The sequence below is a fragment of the Schistocerca americana genome, chromosome X (assembly GCF_021461395.2).
Source record: "Schistocerca americana isolate TAMUIC-IGC-003095 chromosome X, iqSchAmer2.1, whole genome shotgun sequence".
Classification (NCBI taxonomy): domain Eukaryota; kingdom Metazoa; phylum Arthropoda; class Insecta; order Orthoptera; family Acrididae; genus Schistocerca; species Schistocerca americana.
The window spans coordinates 605,427,222-605,441,350 of NC_060130.1; the positions used below are offsets into that span (position 1 = coordinate 605,427,222).

General features: G+C 41.6%; 1 protein-coding gene across 1 annotated transcript in view; it reads right to left on the reverse strand.

Moving 5' to 3' along the window:
• Positions 1–14,129, reverse strand: part of LOC124555777 (elongation of very long chain fatty acids protein 7) — a 124,604-nt gene that overhangs the window by 16,384 nt on the left and 94,091 nt on the right. Inside the window, exon 6 of the mRNA XM_047129828.1 lies at positions 939–1,044. Within this exon, the coding sequence (XP_046985784.1) occupies positions 939–1,044 (106 nt within the window). The remainder of the gene's footprint in view (positions 1–938; positions 1,045–14,129) is intronic.

Here is a 14,129-nt window from a genome sequence, read left to right on the forward strand (position 1 = left end):
TTCATTATTACAGAAAGGTCTCTGAAGACGAAATATTTCGCAGTGATACCTTTATTACAACTTGTATGGTTTCTATTTGTAAACTCTTTTGGACTGTATTAATGGTACTTGCAGGGAAGAAATATGAGAGTGTTATGTTGTTCAAGTGATATGTGCGCTGTGGGTAATAATACGTATTACCTCTTTTATGTACTTCAAAACGGTTTTCCTAGACCTCCGTAGAATACCACGTATATTTATTGATACTGGAATTTACGTTAAAATCTATTTATCTAGTGGCTCTTACGCTGTATCTATCTGTACCTGGTGAAACGTATGGCAAAATAAAATACTCCGCAAACTTTCACACACGAGATTAAAGTTGGAATTGACTTTGCTATAGGTGATACAATTAATTGTTAGAAAATAATTTCACACGATGGTGTCATACACGCAAACCTAAAATTAGTTATTAATTTTTAACTGGAACAGATGAGGTCTGTGTTATAGAAAATAACTGATAATTTGAACAACATACTAGTTCTTCGGAAATATGGAGACCTAATATCTTAGTAAATGGTCTTGGTTTGACAGATAACAGAATGATGTGAAATTATATAACGAGTTATCAGATTAATTAGTTTACGGATCTCTCCCTCAGGAAAATTATTTCACTACTAATCGCAGTCGCTGTTCAACGAAACCCTCGGCGCTCTCCACAGTTCAACTCTAAGATGCAACAGAAAAATGGGAAAGATAGGTTGATGATGCTAACAACATGCTTCTGCAGATAATATGGTCAAAGATCCGCAATTTTCTTGTCTAATGTAAACTTATAGCTGCAGTTATACCTAAAGAGGTGGAAGTAAAATCTTGAACAACATACTTTCATAAAAGGAGAAAAAATTCACGTTGCAGGGCGACTCGTGATAACACTTGTTTAGAAGCAAGACGCTTACCTGGCAGAAACTTGAGGTATCCCCAAGAGAAAAGTGCAGTAATTGTGTGGTGATACACGTGCAGGAAAGTCACTTGGCTTTGTTTCTTCCGCAGCACAAAGAACACCTGTAAAAGAGAAACATGTGCTGTAACTACCACCTGAGAAAAGTATTGGGAAGGCATTTTCTTCTGGAAGGGACTCATTCCCAATTACGTTTACTACGAACTTTCGTGTTAGTCATTTGTTATTTACATTTCCAGTGCTTCAACTCACATGCATTGACCATTTTAATGTTTGATTTTTTGTTAAAATGCATTCCGACTACCCTTTTAATACTTAGAGATTTAGTTTCACTTGAAATTCACTGACAGAATGAGGGATACATAATTACGTGTCCTTGTCCTTATTTGGAATCCTAACAGGACATCACTAATTCATTGCAAACAAGGAGTGATTCACCCAAACAGCGTCATACATTTCGTTAGTTGTTCCTCATCTGAACGAAATACAGATGGTTATTAAAATATTGTAAAAGCTATTTTACGTAACAAACTGGTTTTGAAAGGTGGAAACGTCGATTACTTAAGTACATTGATCGTCACTGTTACTGAAACGAAGGAAGTTACTTGCTTTACGGTATGTCGGGTAGACGTCTGCAAATAGGGTGTTTTACTCGCTCAAACTTCCTCGAGCCCACCACTCTCGATGCGGGCACGCTGTGGTTAAACGACCCTTGTAGAAACACATGTAATGTCCTGCGAAAACTACTTACGGAATTCCATGAACCGATTTTATATCAAAATCTACGAATATTCTTGAGCTGCCGATATATCTCTCACATAGAAATATTGCAAATAAAATTGGAGCAATAACAGCGCGCAAAAGTAGGTTTCGTACTCATTTCGTACATGGAATATGAAGAACTCTTACTACTGAACAGAGTAAACTGTGCCCCTTCGCAGGTACTTTAGAATGATCTTCAGCCGCGCGGGATTAACCGAGCGGTCTAGGGGCTGCAGTAATACACTGTGCGGCTAGTCCCGGCGGAGGCTCGACTCCTCTCTCGGGCATGGGAGCGTGTGTTTGTCCTTAGGATAATTTAGGTTAAGTAGTGTGTAAGCTTAGGGACTGATGACCTTATCAGTTAAGTCCCATAAGATTTCACACACGTTTGAACATTTTTTGAATGATCTGCAGAACATGCAACGGTACCTAATGGTGTGTAGTTGCTCTTCTAAACAGCATCACATACTGATTTAATTTTATCGTTTTCAGAGAACTGATGGGCGATTTGTTTAATTGTTAAAAACCATTCACCAGCCAAGATCGCATAAATTTTTTTTTAGTTTAAGATTTCCGGTTTCAGCAGACTATGCTGTCATCGTCAGATTTTAAAATCTTTTGTTGTATCTGTGAGCGACATGTATGTGGACATAGCCTGCTGCACAAAGTGTTTTATGTTTATAAATATTTCAGCGATGAGAAATCTTTTATAATGTGCTATTTTTACCCACTTGACGTCTCATGCGTGTGGTTAGCGTAAAATTATCATGCTTTACAACAAAAGATTTTAAGACATTTAGATGACAGCGTAGTCTTTTGAAACCGGTTGTCTTAAATAAAAAAAAAATATTTTATGCGATCTTGACTGGTGAATGGTTTTTAAGCACCACATACGAGCGAACCACTCTCATTTTTACCTGTGGTTACTCGTACTTTAGGTACCTAGGTTATGCACGGCTCTGTTTAAAACGAATAGCTCGATGTAGTCATAGGGTCGAGCCATGCACGTCTGCTTTCATGCCCAGTAGGTAAAACGCTGCAAATAATAACATGTAGTTATGATCTTGCAGTCAAATAGTCTGGGCAATGGCTAGAATTTGTAAGTGAGTAAAATACAGAATACAGAATAAAAGCTAAGTGAATAACTGAATAGAAAGGATTTGTTGTAACGTCTGTAATTGATGTAGAAGATAGAAAATTTTGTTGAATGATGTTTATTTAACAAAGGAAATCTCAGATAAACGGGAAGTAGACCTATGATATTCAGTTAAAATACAGACAGAAAATACCATCGTGAAATGCAGCAAAGTTACGATGAGAGCGTTAGGAGAATGGTAGCAAAATCCTTAGAATAAATAGTCATCGAAGACATGCGAAAATTAAGTCCATTTCGTAATCACAATACACGCAAAATTCACCAGCTCAAGACAGTTCAAAAAATGGTTCAAATGGCTCTGAGCACTATGGGACTTAACATCTATGGTCATCAGTCCCCTAGAACTTAGAACGACTTAAACCTAACTAACCTAATAACATCACACAACACCCAGTCATCACGAGGCAGAGAAAATCCCTGACCCCGCCGGGAATCGAACCCGGGAGTGGGAAGCGGGAACGCTACCGCACGACCACGAGCTGCGGACGCTCAAGACAGTCCAGAGTTCAATATGGTGATACAAAAATGAACACACACGATGCGAAGAACAGTTACTCATACTCTGTCTGTCCTCAGTTCCGTATTACAAAAGGAAAAAGTTAGGCGGCCGGTGTGGCCGAGTGGTTCTAGGCGCTTCAGTCTGGAACCACGCACCCGCTACGGTCGCAGGTTCGAATCCTGCCTCGGGCATGGGTATGTGTGAAGTGTTTAGGTTAGTTAGGTTTAAGTAGTTCTAAGTTCTAGGGGACTGATGACCTCAGATGTTAAGTCCCGCGCCGGCCGGAGTGGCCGTACGGTTCTAGGCGCTACAGTCTGGAGCCGAACGACCGCTACGGTCGCGGGTTCGAATCTTGCCTCGGGCATGGATGTGTGTGATGTCCTTAGCTTAGTTAGGTTTAATTAGTTCTAAGTTCTAGGCGACTGATGACCTCAGAAGTTAAGTCGCATAGTGCTCAGAGCCATTTGAACCATTTTGTTAAGTCCCATAGTGCTCAGAGCCATTTTGAAAAAGTTAGAGTCCTTATCTATAGCACATTCAGAGCTCTCGCGAGTGAGAGTCCCTTCATAGGTTACAGTATTGTAGCGGCCATTAACCGCTTAGGATCAACCACCTACAGGACTGAATGACGCACGTTAGCTTAGACAGGTCTGCCTTCTCTAGCACTCGACACAAAGTGTCCAGAATCGCTCCCTTGAGCTCTTCACCCGAGAAGTTCCAGTCTCCACTTGACTCCTGAGGTGTTCCGCTACTGTCAGATTTTCCATTGGCTGATGGCTATAAAACTAAACTAAACTCCGCCCGAACAGGCCATGAAGGAGCAACAGTACCGACGGGCCGTCGTGTCATCCTCAGCCCACAGGCGTCACTGGATGAGGATATCGAGGGGTATGTGGTCAGCACACCGCTGTTCCGGCCATACGAGGGGGGACCCAAAAGAAACCGGATTGTTGTCATAAAAAAATTATTTATGAACCTTTTTGCAAAATTACTTCAGTCACCTTCAAAATACTCTCCATTACATGCGATATTTTGCAGTGCCCTTTGCGAAGCTGTTTTTACCGCCTCCAAATCGTCATAACGCTCCCCTTTTAGCGTTATTTTCATTCGTCGAAATAGGAAAAAGTCGCACGGGGCTAGGTCCGGCGAATACGGAGCGTGGGGAACGACAGACCACCTCTGAGATGCCAAATAGTGGGTCACTCGTAAGGCCGTGTGTGCTGGAGCGTTGTCGTGATGCAGAAACCAGTCACCTGATGGCCAAAGTTCCGGGCGTTTCCTCATCACATCCTCTCGCAGACGCCTTAAAACATCCAAGTAAAAATGCTGGTTAACAGTCTGGCCAGGGGGTACGAATTCCCGATGCATAATTCACGAACATCCAAAAACACAATGATCATCGTCTTCACATTTGACCTCACTTGCCTTGTTTTTTTTTAGTCTGGGAGAGTTGAGAGTCCTCCACTGGCTTGACGCTTGCTTGGTTTGTGGGTCATATCCGTAACACCAACTCTTATCCCTTGTAATGACTTTGTTCAAGAAGTTTGGATCACATGCAATCTCTATTTTCAAGTCCTGACACACATTCACGCGGATGGTATTTTGCTCCTGTGTAAGAAGGCGCGGAACAAATGTAGCAGCAACACGTTTCATGTACAAATCCTCACTCAAAATCCGCTGGCACGAGCTCCAACTGATTCCTGTCTCTGCTGAAATTTGGTCAATCGTTTGGCGACGATCCTCTCTGATCTTTTGGCTGACCTTTTCAATGTTCTCCTCATTTCGCAATGTTTAAGGGCGTCCAGAACGAGCTTGGTCTTCAACACAAATCTCACCACGTTTAAAGCGCCCAAACCTGTGTGCGGCTCATAGCGTCCTCCTGGAAAGCTTCCTGAAGCATTTGGTGTGTCTCCGTTGCAGTTTTTTTTTTTCAAGCATGGAACAAAATTTCACACACAGTCTTTGTTCTTTTAAAGTTGCCATAACGACTTCGCAGAGGTAACCTGCCAACAGTCAGAGAAACACAATACCACACTTGCACGTTCAGCTCTACACTAACGCCGTCTGCACAGCTGTTTCATGAAGGTCTCTACTAACACCATCTAGCGTGAGAACCCTGCTTTACGTCTACGAGGGGCAGCGCCCTCGGAGTCCGGTTTCTTTTGGGTCCCCCCTCGTATGTCGGTTTACGAGACCGGAGCCGCTACTTCTCAATCAAGCAGCTCCTCAATTTGCCTCAAAAGAGCTGAGTGCACCTAGCTTGCCAACAGCGCTCCGCAGACCAGATGGACACCCATCCAAGTATTATCCTGGCCCAGCAGCCCTTAACTTCAACAATTTGACGGGAACCGGTGTTACCACTGCGGCAACGCCGCTGGTCTGGCTAACAGCTATCCCCAGAAAAGTGGTCGGCCGGTGTGGCCGAGCGGTTCTAGGCGCTTCAGTCTGGAACCGCGCGACCGCTACGGTCGCAGGTTCCTGTCCTGCCTCGGGCATGGATGTGTGTGATGACCTTAGGTTAGTTAGGTTTAAGTAGTTCTAAGTTCTAGGGGACTGATGACCTAAGATGTCAAGTCCCATAGCGCTCAAAACCATTTGAACCATTTTGAACCCACAAAAATGCATCGTCGTTACGTGCTAGAGATATCATTTGAGTCAGTTTCTGACCACTTCCCGGACTTAACTAGCATATTACAACAATATTTAAATAAATGAATGAATAAACATTTGGCTCCACTCACATCATTTACAGTAAATATAAGTAATGGTTGGTTCATAAATAAATAAGCCAGCATTCTAGCGCAAATGTGCTCACAATAAATGACAACAGAATGTCCTTTAACACTTAACAAAGGAATTCGCCAAACAGCCGTGCAAATTGAAAAGTTCTTTTAACTTATTTTCGCTGCTAGTTACGTTAATTCATTATGCCACTTTCAAGCCTAATTGCACCTCTAAAAAATAATCGATATTGGCATACTGGAGCCATACGTTTCTGGATGGCTTCAACTCTCAAGTGCTTCCTTCGAAGACTTAACTGCAACTCAAGTCAAGTCTTCGAAGAAAGCACTTGAGAATTCAAGACATCCAGAAACATATGGCCCCGGTATGCCATATTCGATTATTTTTTGAGAGGCACATATGGGACCTGAAGATGGTATTATCAACTGCCGATACTGGTAGGACTTTCATTTATGGGGGCATTTAAAAGCTCTTGTCTACGCAACCCCGGTACCAAATGTAGAGACTCTTCGTGCACGTATTGTGGAGGGCTGTGATACAATACGCCATTCTCCAGGGCTGCATCAGCGCATCAGGGATTCCATGCGACGAAGGGAGGATGCATGTATCCTCGCTAACGGAGGTCATTTTGAACATTTCCTGTAACAAAATGTTTGAAGTCACGCTGGTACGTTCTGTTGGTGTGTGTTTCCATTCCGTGATTAATGTGATTTGAAGAGAAGTAATAAAATGAGCTCTAACATGGAAAGTAAGCGTTTCCGGACACATGTCCACATAACATATTCTCTTTCTTTGCGTGTGAGGAATGTTTCCTGAAAGTTTGGCCGTACCTTTTTGTAACACCCTGTATAAGAACTTATCAATTTGCACGGCTGTTTATGGAATTTCATTTTTAAATATTTGACCAGCCACTGTCCCACGTCCACAATGGACCAACAGAGGCGTTTAAGGTTGTTTGAATAATTGTTTATGCCTTCTTGACAGAAGTGCCTTCTATTTCTCTTTTCAATTGTGGTGTCCGCTAACACAAGCGACAAAACAAATTAGCACAGTTTCTTAAATGCACTTTCAATCAACATTTAAATAAAGTCTCTGGCAAAATAGTTAACTCTTCATTAAATATACTGCAGCGCCCTAGAAACTGGTATAGGCATGCATATCCAAAAACAGAGAAATGTAAACAGGAAGAATAATGCACTGCAGTCGGCAACGCCTATGTAAGACAAGTGTCTGGCGCAGTTGTCAGATCAGTCACTGCTGCTACAATGCCAGGTTAACAAATTTAAGTGAGTTTGAACGTAGTGTTACAGTCGGCGCACGAGCAATGGGACACAGCATTTCCGAGGTAGCGATGAAGTGAGGACTTTTCCGTACGACCACATCACAAGTGTATCGCGACTATCAGGAATCCGGTAAAGCATCAAAACTTTGACGTCGCTGCGGCCGGAAAAACACCCTCCAAGAACGGGACTGAAGAGAATTGCTCAACGCGACACAATTGCAACCCTTCCGCAAATTGCTGCAGATTTCAATACTGGGTCATCAACAAGTGTCAGCGTGCGAACCATTCAACGAAACATCATCGATATAGGCTTTTGGAGCCAAAGGCCCATTCGTGTACCCTTGATGACTGCACGCCACATAGCTTTACGCCTCGCCTGGGCCCGTCAACACCAACATTGGACTATTGATGACTGGAAACATGTTGTCTGGTCGGACGAGTCTCAGTTCAAATTGTATCGAGTGGATGGACGTGTACGGGTATGGAGACAATCTCATGAATCCATGGACCCTGCATGTCAGCAGGGGGTTGTTGAAGCAGGTGGAGGCTCTGTAATGGTGTTGGGCCTGTGCAGTTGGAGTGATATGGGACCACAGATACGTCTAGATACAACTCTGACAGGTGACACGTACGTAAGCATACTGTTTGATCACCTGCATCCATTCATGACCATTGTGCATTCTGACGGACTTGGGCAATTCCAGCAGGACAATGTGACACCCGATACGTCCAGAATTACTACAGAGTGGCTCCAGGAACACTCTTCTGCATTTAAACACTTCCTCTGGCCAGCAAACTTGCCAGACATGAACATTATTGAGCATATCTGGGATGCCTCACAACGTGCTGTTAAGAAGAGATCTCAGCCCCTCGTACTCTTACGGATTTATGGACAGCCCTGCAGGATTCATGATGTCAGTTCCCTCCATCACTACTTTAGTCATCAGCCGAGTCTATGCTACGTCGTGTTGCGGCACTTCTGCGTGCTCGTCGGGGCCCTACACCATATTAGTCAGGTGTACCAGTTTCTTTGGCTCTTCAGCGTAAAACACAATAATGACACTATGAGGTATTGATGCTGTAATCAGTTACTGTGTAACTGTGGCGGATACGATGTTCTAAAAAACATTTGCATAATGAAATAGATATAAAAGGTGTCGTAAATCAATAAATAAAACAGACACAGATACGTAACTTTCAGGGATCTACATCTACATGGATACTCTGCAGATCACACTTAAGTGCCTGGCAGAGGGTTCATCAAACAACCTTCACAATTCTCTATTATTCCAATCTCGTATAGCGTGTGGAAAGAATGAACACTTATATCTTTCCGTAGAAACTCTGATTTCCCTTATTTTATCGTGGTGATCGTTCCTCCCTTTGTAGGTGTCAACAAAGTATTTTCGCATTCGGAGGAAAAAGTTGGTGATTGGAATTTAGTGAGAAGATTCCGTCGCAACGAAAAACGCCTTTATTTTAATGGTGTCCAGTCTAAATCCTGTATCATTTCTGTGACACTCTCGCCCATATACAAAACGTGCTGCCTTTCTTTGAACTTTTTCGATGCACTCCGTCAGTCCTATCTGGTAAAGATCCCACACCGCGCAGGAGTATTCTAAAAGAGGACGGACAAGCGTAGTGTAGGCAGTCTCCTTAGTCGGTCTGTTTCATTTTCTAAGTTTCCTGCCGATAAAACACAGTGATTGGTTAGCCTTCCCGACAACATTTTCTATGTGTTCCTTCCAACTTAAGTTATTCGTAATGTAGTTTCTTTCATTGGGGCCAATGTAGTGGCGTGGGAAATGGGGACATAAATGAGGCTCACCAGTGGTATTGTAGGATCTACAGTAGAGATAGGAAAATACTGGAACAGGAAGGGAAAATTGCAGCTCTTCAAGCTGACCTAGACAAGGCAAGGGAGGATCTGGACAGGTTAAAGAGGGAGAAAGGTGAACAGAGGTGGGAAGTGGCAATAAGTAATAGGGGGAACAGGCAAAGGAGAGCATCAGACAGCTTTGTCATAAACCTTGAAAATAGATTTGACCTGTTGCATCAGTCAGAATCGGATGAGCCTCATGTAGCTGAGGCTGTAGAAAGGGCATAACAAGCTTTCAAGGAATTGAAAAAGGTAGGGAAATTTGTAAAGAGAAAGAAAGTTCTGTTGTAGGTAGTTCCCATGGTAGAGGTGTTGGCCAACTACTGCAGGAAAATCTAGGTCCAGAGTACCAGGTCACAAACTTTTTCAAGCCTAGTGCAGATCTGGGTCAGGTAACAGAGGATGTAGGTTCTTTATGCAAGGATTTTGTAGGAATCAGCATGGGTTTCGAAAAAGACGGTCGTGTGAAAAACCCAGCTCGCGCTATTCGTCCACGAGACTCAGAGGACCATAGACACGGGTTCACAGGTAGATGCCGTGTTTCTTGACTTCCGCAAGGCGTCCGATACAGTTCACCACAGTCGTTTAATGAACAAAGTAAGAGCATATGAACTATCAGACCAATTGTGTGATTGGATTAAAGAGTTCCTAGATAACAGAACGGAGCATGTCATTCACAAAGGAGAGAAGTCTTCCGAAGTAAGAGTGATTTCAGGTGTGCCGCAGGGGAGTGTCATAGAACCGTTGCTGTTCACAATATACATAAATGACCTTGTGGATGACATCGGAAGTTCACTGAGGTTTTTTGCAGATGATGCTGTGGTGTATCGAGAGGTTGTAACAATGGAAAATTGTACTGAAATGCAGGAGGATCTGCAGCGAATTGACGCATGGTGCAGGGAATGGCAATTGAATCTCAATGTACACAAGTGTAATGTGCTGCGAATATATAGAAAGATAGATCCCTTATCATTTAGCTACAAAATAGCAGGTCAGCAACTGGAAGCAGTTAATTCCATAAATTATCTGGGAGTACGCATTAGGAGTAATTTAAAATGGATTGATCATATAAAGTTGATCGTCGGTAAAGCAGATGCCAGACTGAGATTCATTGGAAGAATCCTAAGGAAATGCAATCCGAAAACAAAGGAAGTAGGTTACAGTACGCTTGTTCGCCCACTGCTTGAATACTGCTCAGCAGTGTGGGATCCGTACCAGATAGGGTTGATAGAAGAGATAGAGAAGATCCAACGGAGAGCAGCGCGCTTCGTTACAGGATCATTTAGTAATCGCGAAAGCGTTACGGAGATGATAGATAAACTCCAGTGGAAGACTCTGCAGGAGAGACGCTCAGTAGCTCGGTACGGGCTTTTGTTAAAGTTTCGAGAACATACCTTCACTGAAGAGTCAAGCAGTATATTGCTCTCTCCTACGTATATGTCGCGAAGAGACCATGAGGATAAAATCAGAGAGATTAGAGCCCACACACAAGCATACCGACAATCCTTCTTACCACGAACAATACGAGACTGGAATAGAAGGGAGAACCGATAGAGGTACTCAAGGTACCCTCCACCACACACCGTCAGGTGGCTTGCGGAGTATGGATGTAGATGTAGATGTAGATTTCACAAAGTAGAATGCTGTGGTTATAGTGGGTGGTCCAGGAAATAGCATTGACAGAGACTCTGAATATTCCATAGAGAGTGACCTGGTGAAGATAGCATCAGCAACGAAGCATACGAGTGTGGGATTTGTGTCTGTGTTGAGACGTCATGACCGGCCTCATTTGAACTCTTCCGTCGGGAGAGTGAACATGGAGTTGGAGTGGCTGCTAAGGACGGATATAGGGTCTCATATTGGTTTCATTCCTGTGGATGCTATCGATAGGTGGGACTACACTAGGCATGGCCTTCACCTCAACAGGAAAGGGAAGGAAAACTGTCTGGGTTGATTGCAGAAAACTTGAGGGGGGACACTGTCACAAGTGGTAAAATACCAGTGGTCACAGGTGTCAGAGGGATGCCTTTTTTAGGACAGGGAAGGGGGAAAGAAAACGAGTTTTAAGAGAGATTGGCAGACACAGTTTGAGAAAACAGATGAACAGGAGTCAGATTTTAGCGTACAGCTTCCATTTAAACAATGTTTAACAGAAAGTAATCAGAAACTGCCAGTTCATCTTCGCCAAAGCAGTTATGATCCCATTAGTATGCAGTATCAGTTATCTTTATTACACCAGAACATTCCGGGACTAAGAAATAAAGTTGATGAACTACTCATTTGTATCGATGAACTGAATTCATCTAACCAAATTGACATAATCTGCCTCTCTGAACATCAAGTGACCACTGGTATACATATGTTAGACATTTCAGGATTTAAGCTAGCTTACTACTTCTGCAGAGTAGATATGGATGGAGGAGGAGTTGCCACATTTATTAAAAACTGCCATAAGTTCAAGAACATTGACATTAATAAATTCTGTTTAGAGCAGCATCTAGAAGCATGTGCAACAGAAGTAGAGTTCCATAACAGATCCTATATAATAGTAACTATTTGCCGAGCACCTGCAGGAAATTATAATCTATTCATAAATCATCTAGAAGCACTTTTGGGTTATTTAACAGGAAGAAACAAAGAAATTTTGATTGCTGGTGGCTTTAATACAGATTTTCTAATGCAACAGTAAACATTTACTGCAGTTTATGTTGTCTTTCAATCTAACTCACACTGTAAACTTTCCAACTAGGATCACTAAATCCTCAAGTACAGCCATTGATAACATTTTTACAGACAAATCAAAGGAACAAAGTCATATCATAAAACCTGTTATAAATAGACTATCAGATCAAGACATGCAGCTCCTTGTTTTAGATGTAAATTCTAAGCAGATTATCAAGACTGCTAAATCTGAGTACATGAGAGTAGTCAATCAACCAAAAATTGAGTGTTTTAGAAAACTGCTCAAAGATATGAACTGGAAAGATGTTTATAGTGCTCACGACATGAATGAAAAATATAACACATTCATGAACAATGTCAGTACCATGTTTGAAAACTGTTTTCCTCTAAAAGTTACTCAAATTAAACAGAAGTCTATAATAAAGCCATGGATTACGCAAGGAATAAAGATTTCCTGTAAGACAAAAAGGAAAATGTGTCTGTCGAGCAAGAATAGCTCCAATGCTGATGATTTAGCTAAATACAAGGAGTACTGTAAAATATTAAAAAAAGTAATTGAGACCTCTAAACAAATGCACTACGAGAAGAAGATAGCAATTTCAGGGAACAAAATAAAAACAATATGGGATATAGTGAAAGAGGAGACAGGTAGAACCAAAAAGGAACAGGAGCAAATAGCACTAAGGGTAGATGACACATTAGTAACCGATGGGCATAGTGTGGCAAATCTATTTAACAAGTACTTTATATCCGTTACTGATAGAATGGGATTGTCAGAATCAGTAAATAATGCCCCTGAATATCTGAAACTAGCCTTTACAAATAGCTTCAGGTACATGAATATCTCACTCACTTCACCAAAAGAAATAACTTCCATAATAAAATATTTAGACACAAAGAATTCTAGTGGTTATGATGAAATGTCAACAAAGTTAATTAAGGCATGTTCTTGTGAATTTAGTACAATTCTAAGTTACTTGTGTAACCAGTCAATTATAACTGGGACGTTTCCTGACTGGCTAAAATATGCAGATGTTAAGCCTCTATTCAAGAAAGGGGATAAAGAGATACCATCAAACTACAGACCGATTTCAATTTTGCCAGCATTCTCAAAAATGTTAGAAAAAGTAATGTACAGGCAGCTTCTCAACCATCTGACCACAAATAACATATTAGCAAGAACACAGTTTGGATTTCTGAAGGGTTCTGATATCGAGAAGGCTATTTACACCTACAGTGAAAATGTACTTAATTCATTAAATAACAAGTTACAAGCAACAGGTATTTTCTGTGATTTGTCGAAGGTATTCGATTGTGTGAACCACAACATCCTTTTAAATAAATTAGAATTCAATGGGGTCACGGGCAGTGCTGCAAAATGGTTCAAGTCATACCTCACTAACAGGAAACAAAGGGTGTCAGTGCAAGGGACTAGTGAATTAAGTCATCAGTCATCATCAGAATGGGAAGAAATTACATGTGGTGTCCCAAGGATCCATCTTAGGGCCATTGCTTTTTCTTGTGTGCATTCATGATCTCTCATCAGTTACACTGCCAGAAGCTGAGTTCGTTTTGTTTGCAGATGACACAAGTATTGCAATAAATAGTATGTCGAGTGTAGTTCTAGAAAGATCTGCTAATGATATTTTCATGGATATTAATAAATTGTTTAAAGCCAACTCACTGACATTAAACTTCGAAAAGACTCACTATATGCAACTCAGAACCTGTAAGAGGTTTCCACCCAGCATATGCATAAAGTGTGAAGAAGAGCAGATAGAAGAGGTTGGCAGTCTTAAATTCCTGGGATTACAACTTGACAATAAATTCAGTTTGGAGGAGCACACCACAGAACTGCAGAAACGCCTTAACAAATCTGTATTTGCAATTCGAGTGTTAGCAGACATAGGCGACATAAAAATGAAAAAGCTTGCATACTTTGACTACTTTCATTCCATAATGTCATATGGTATAATATTTTGGGGTAACTCTTCAAGTCAAACAAAAGTTTTCAGAGTCCAAAAGCGTGTAATACGTATTATTTGTGGAGTAAATTCACGGACGTCCTGTAGAAACCTCTTCAAAGAACTGGGTATACTAACTGATTCACGGACGTCCTGTAGAAACCTCTTCAAAGAACTGGGTATACTAACTACTGCCTCTCAGTATATTTACTTTTAATGAAAT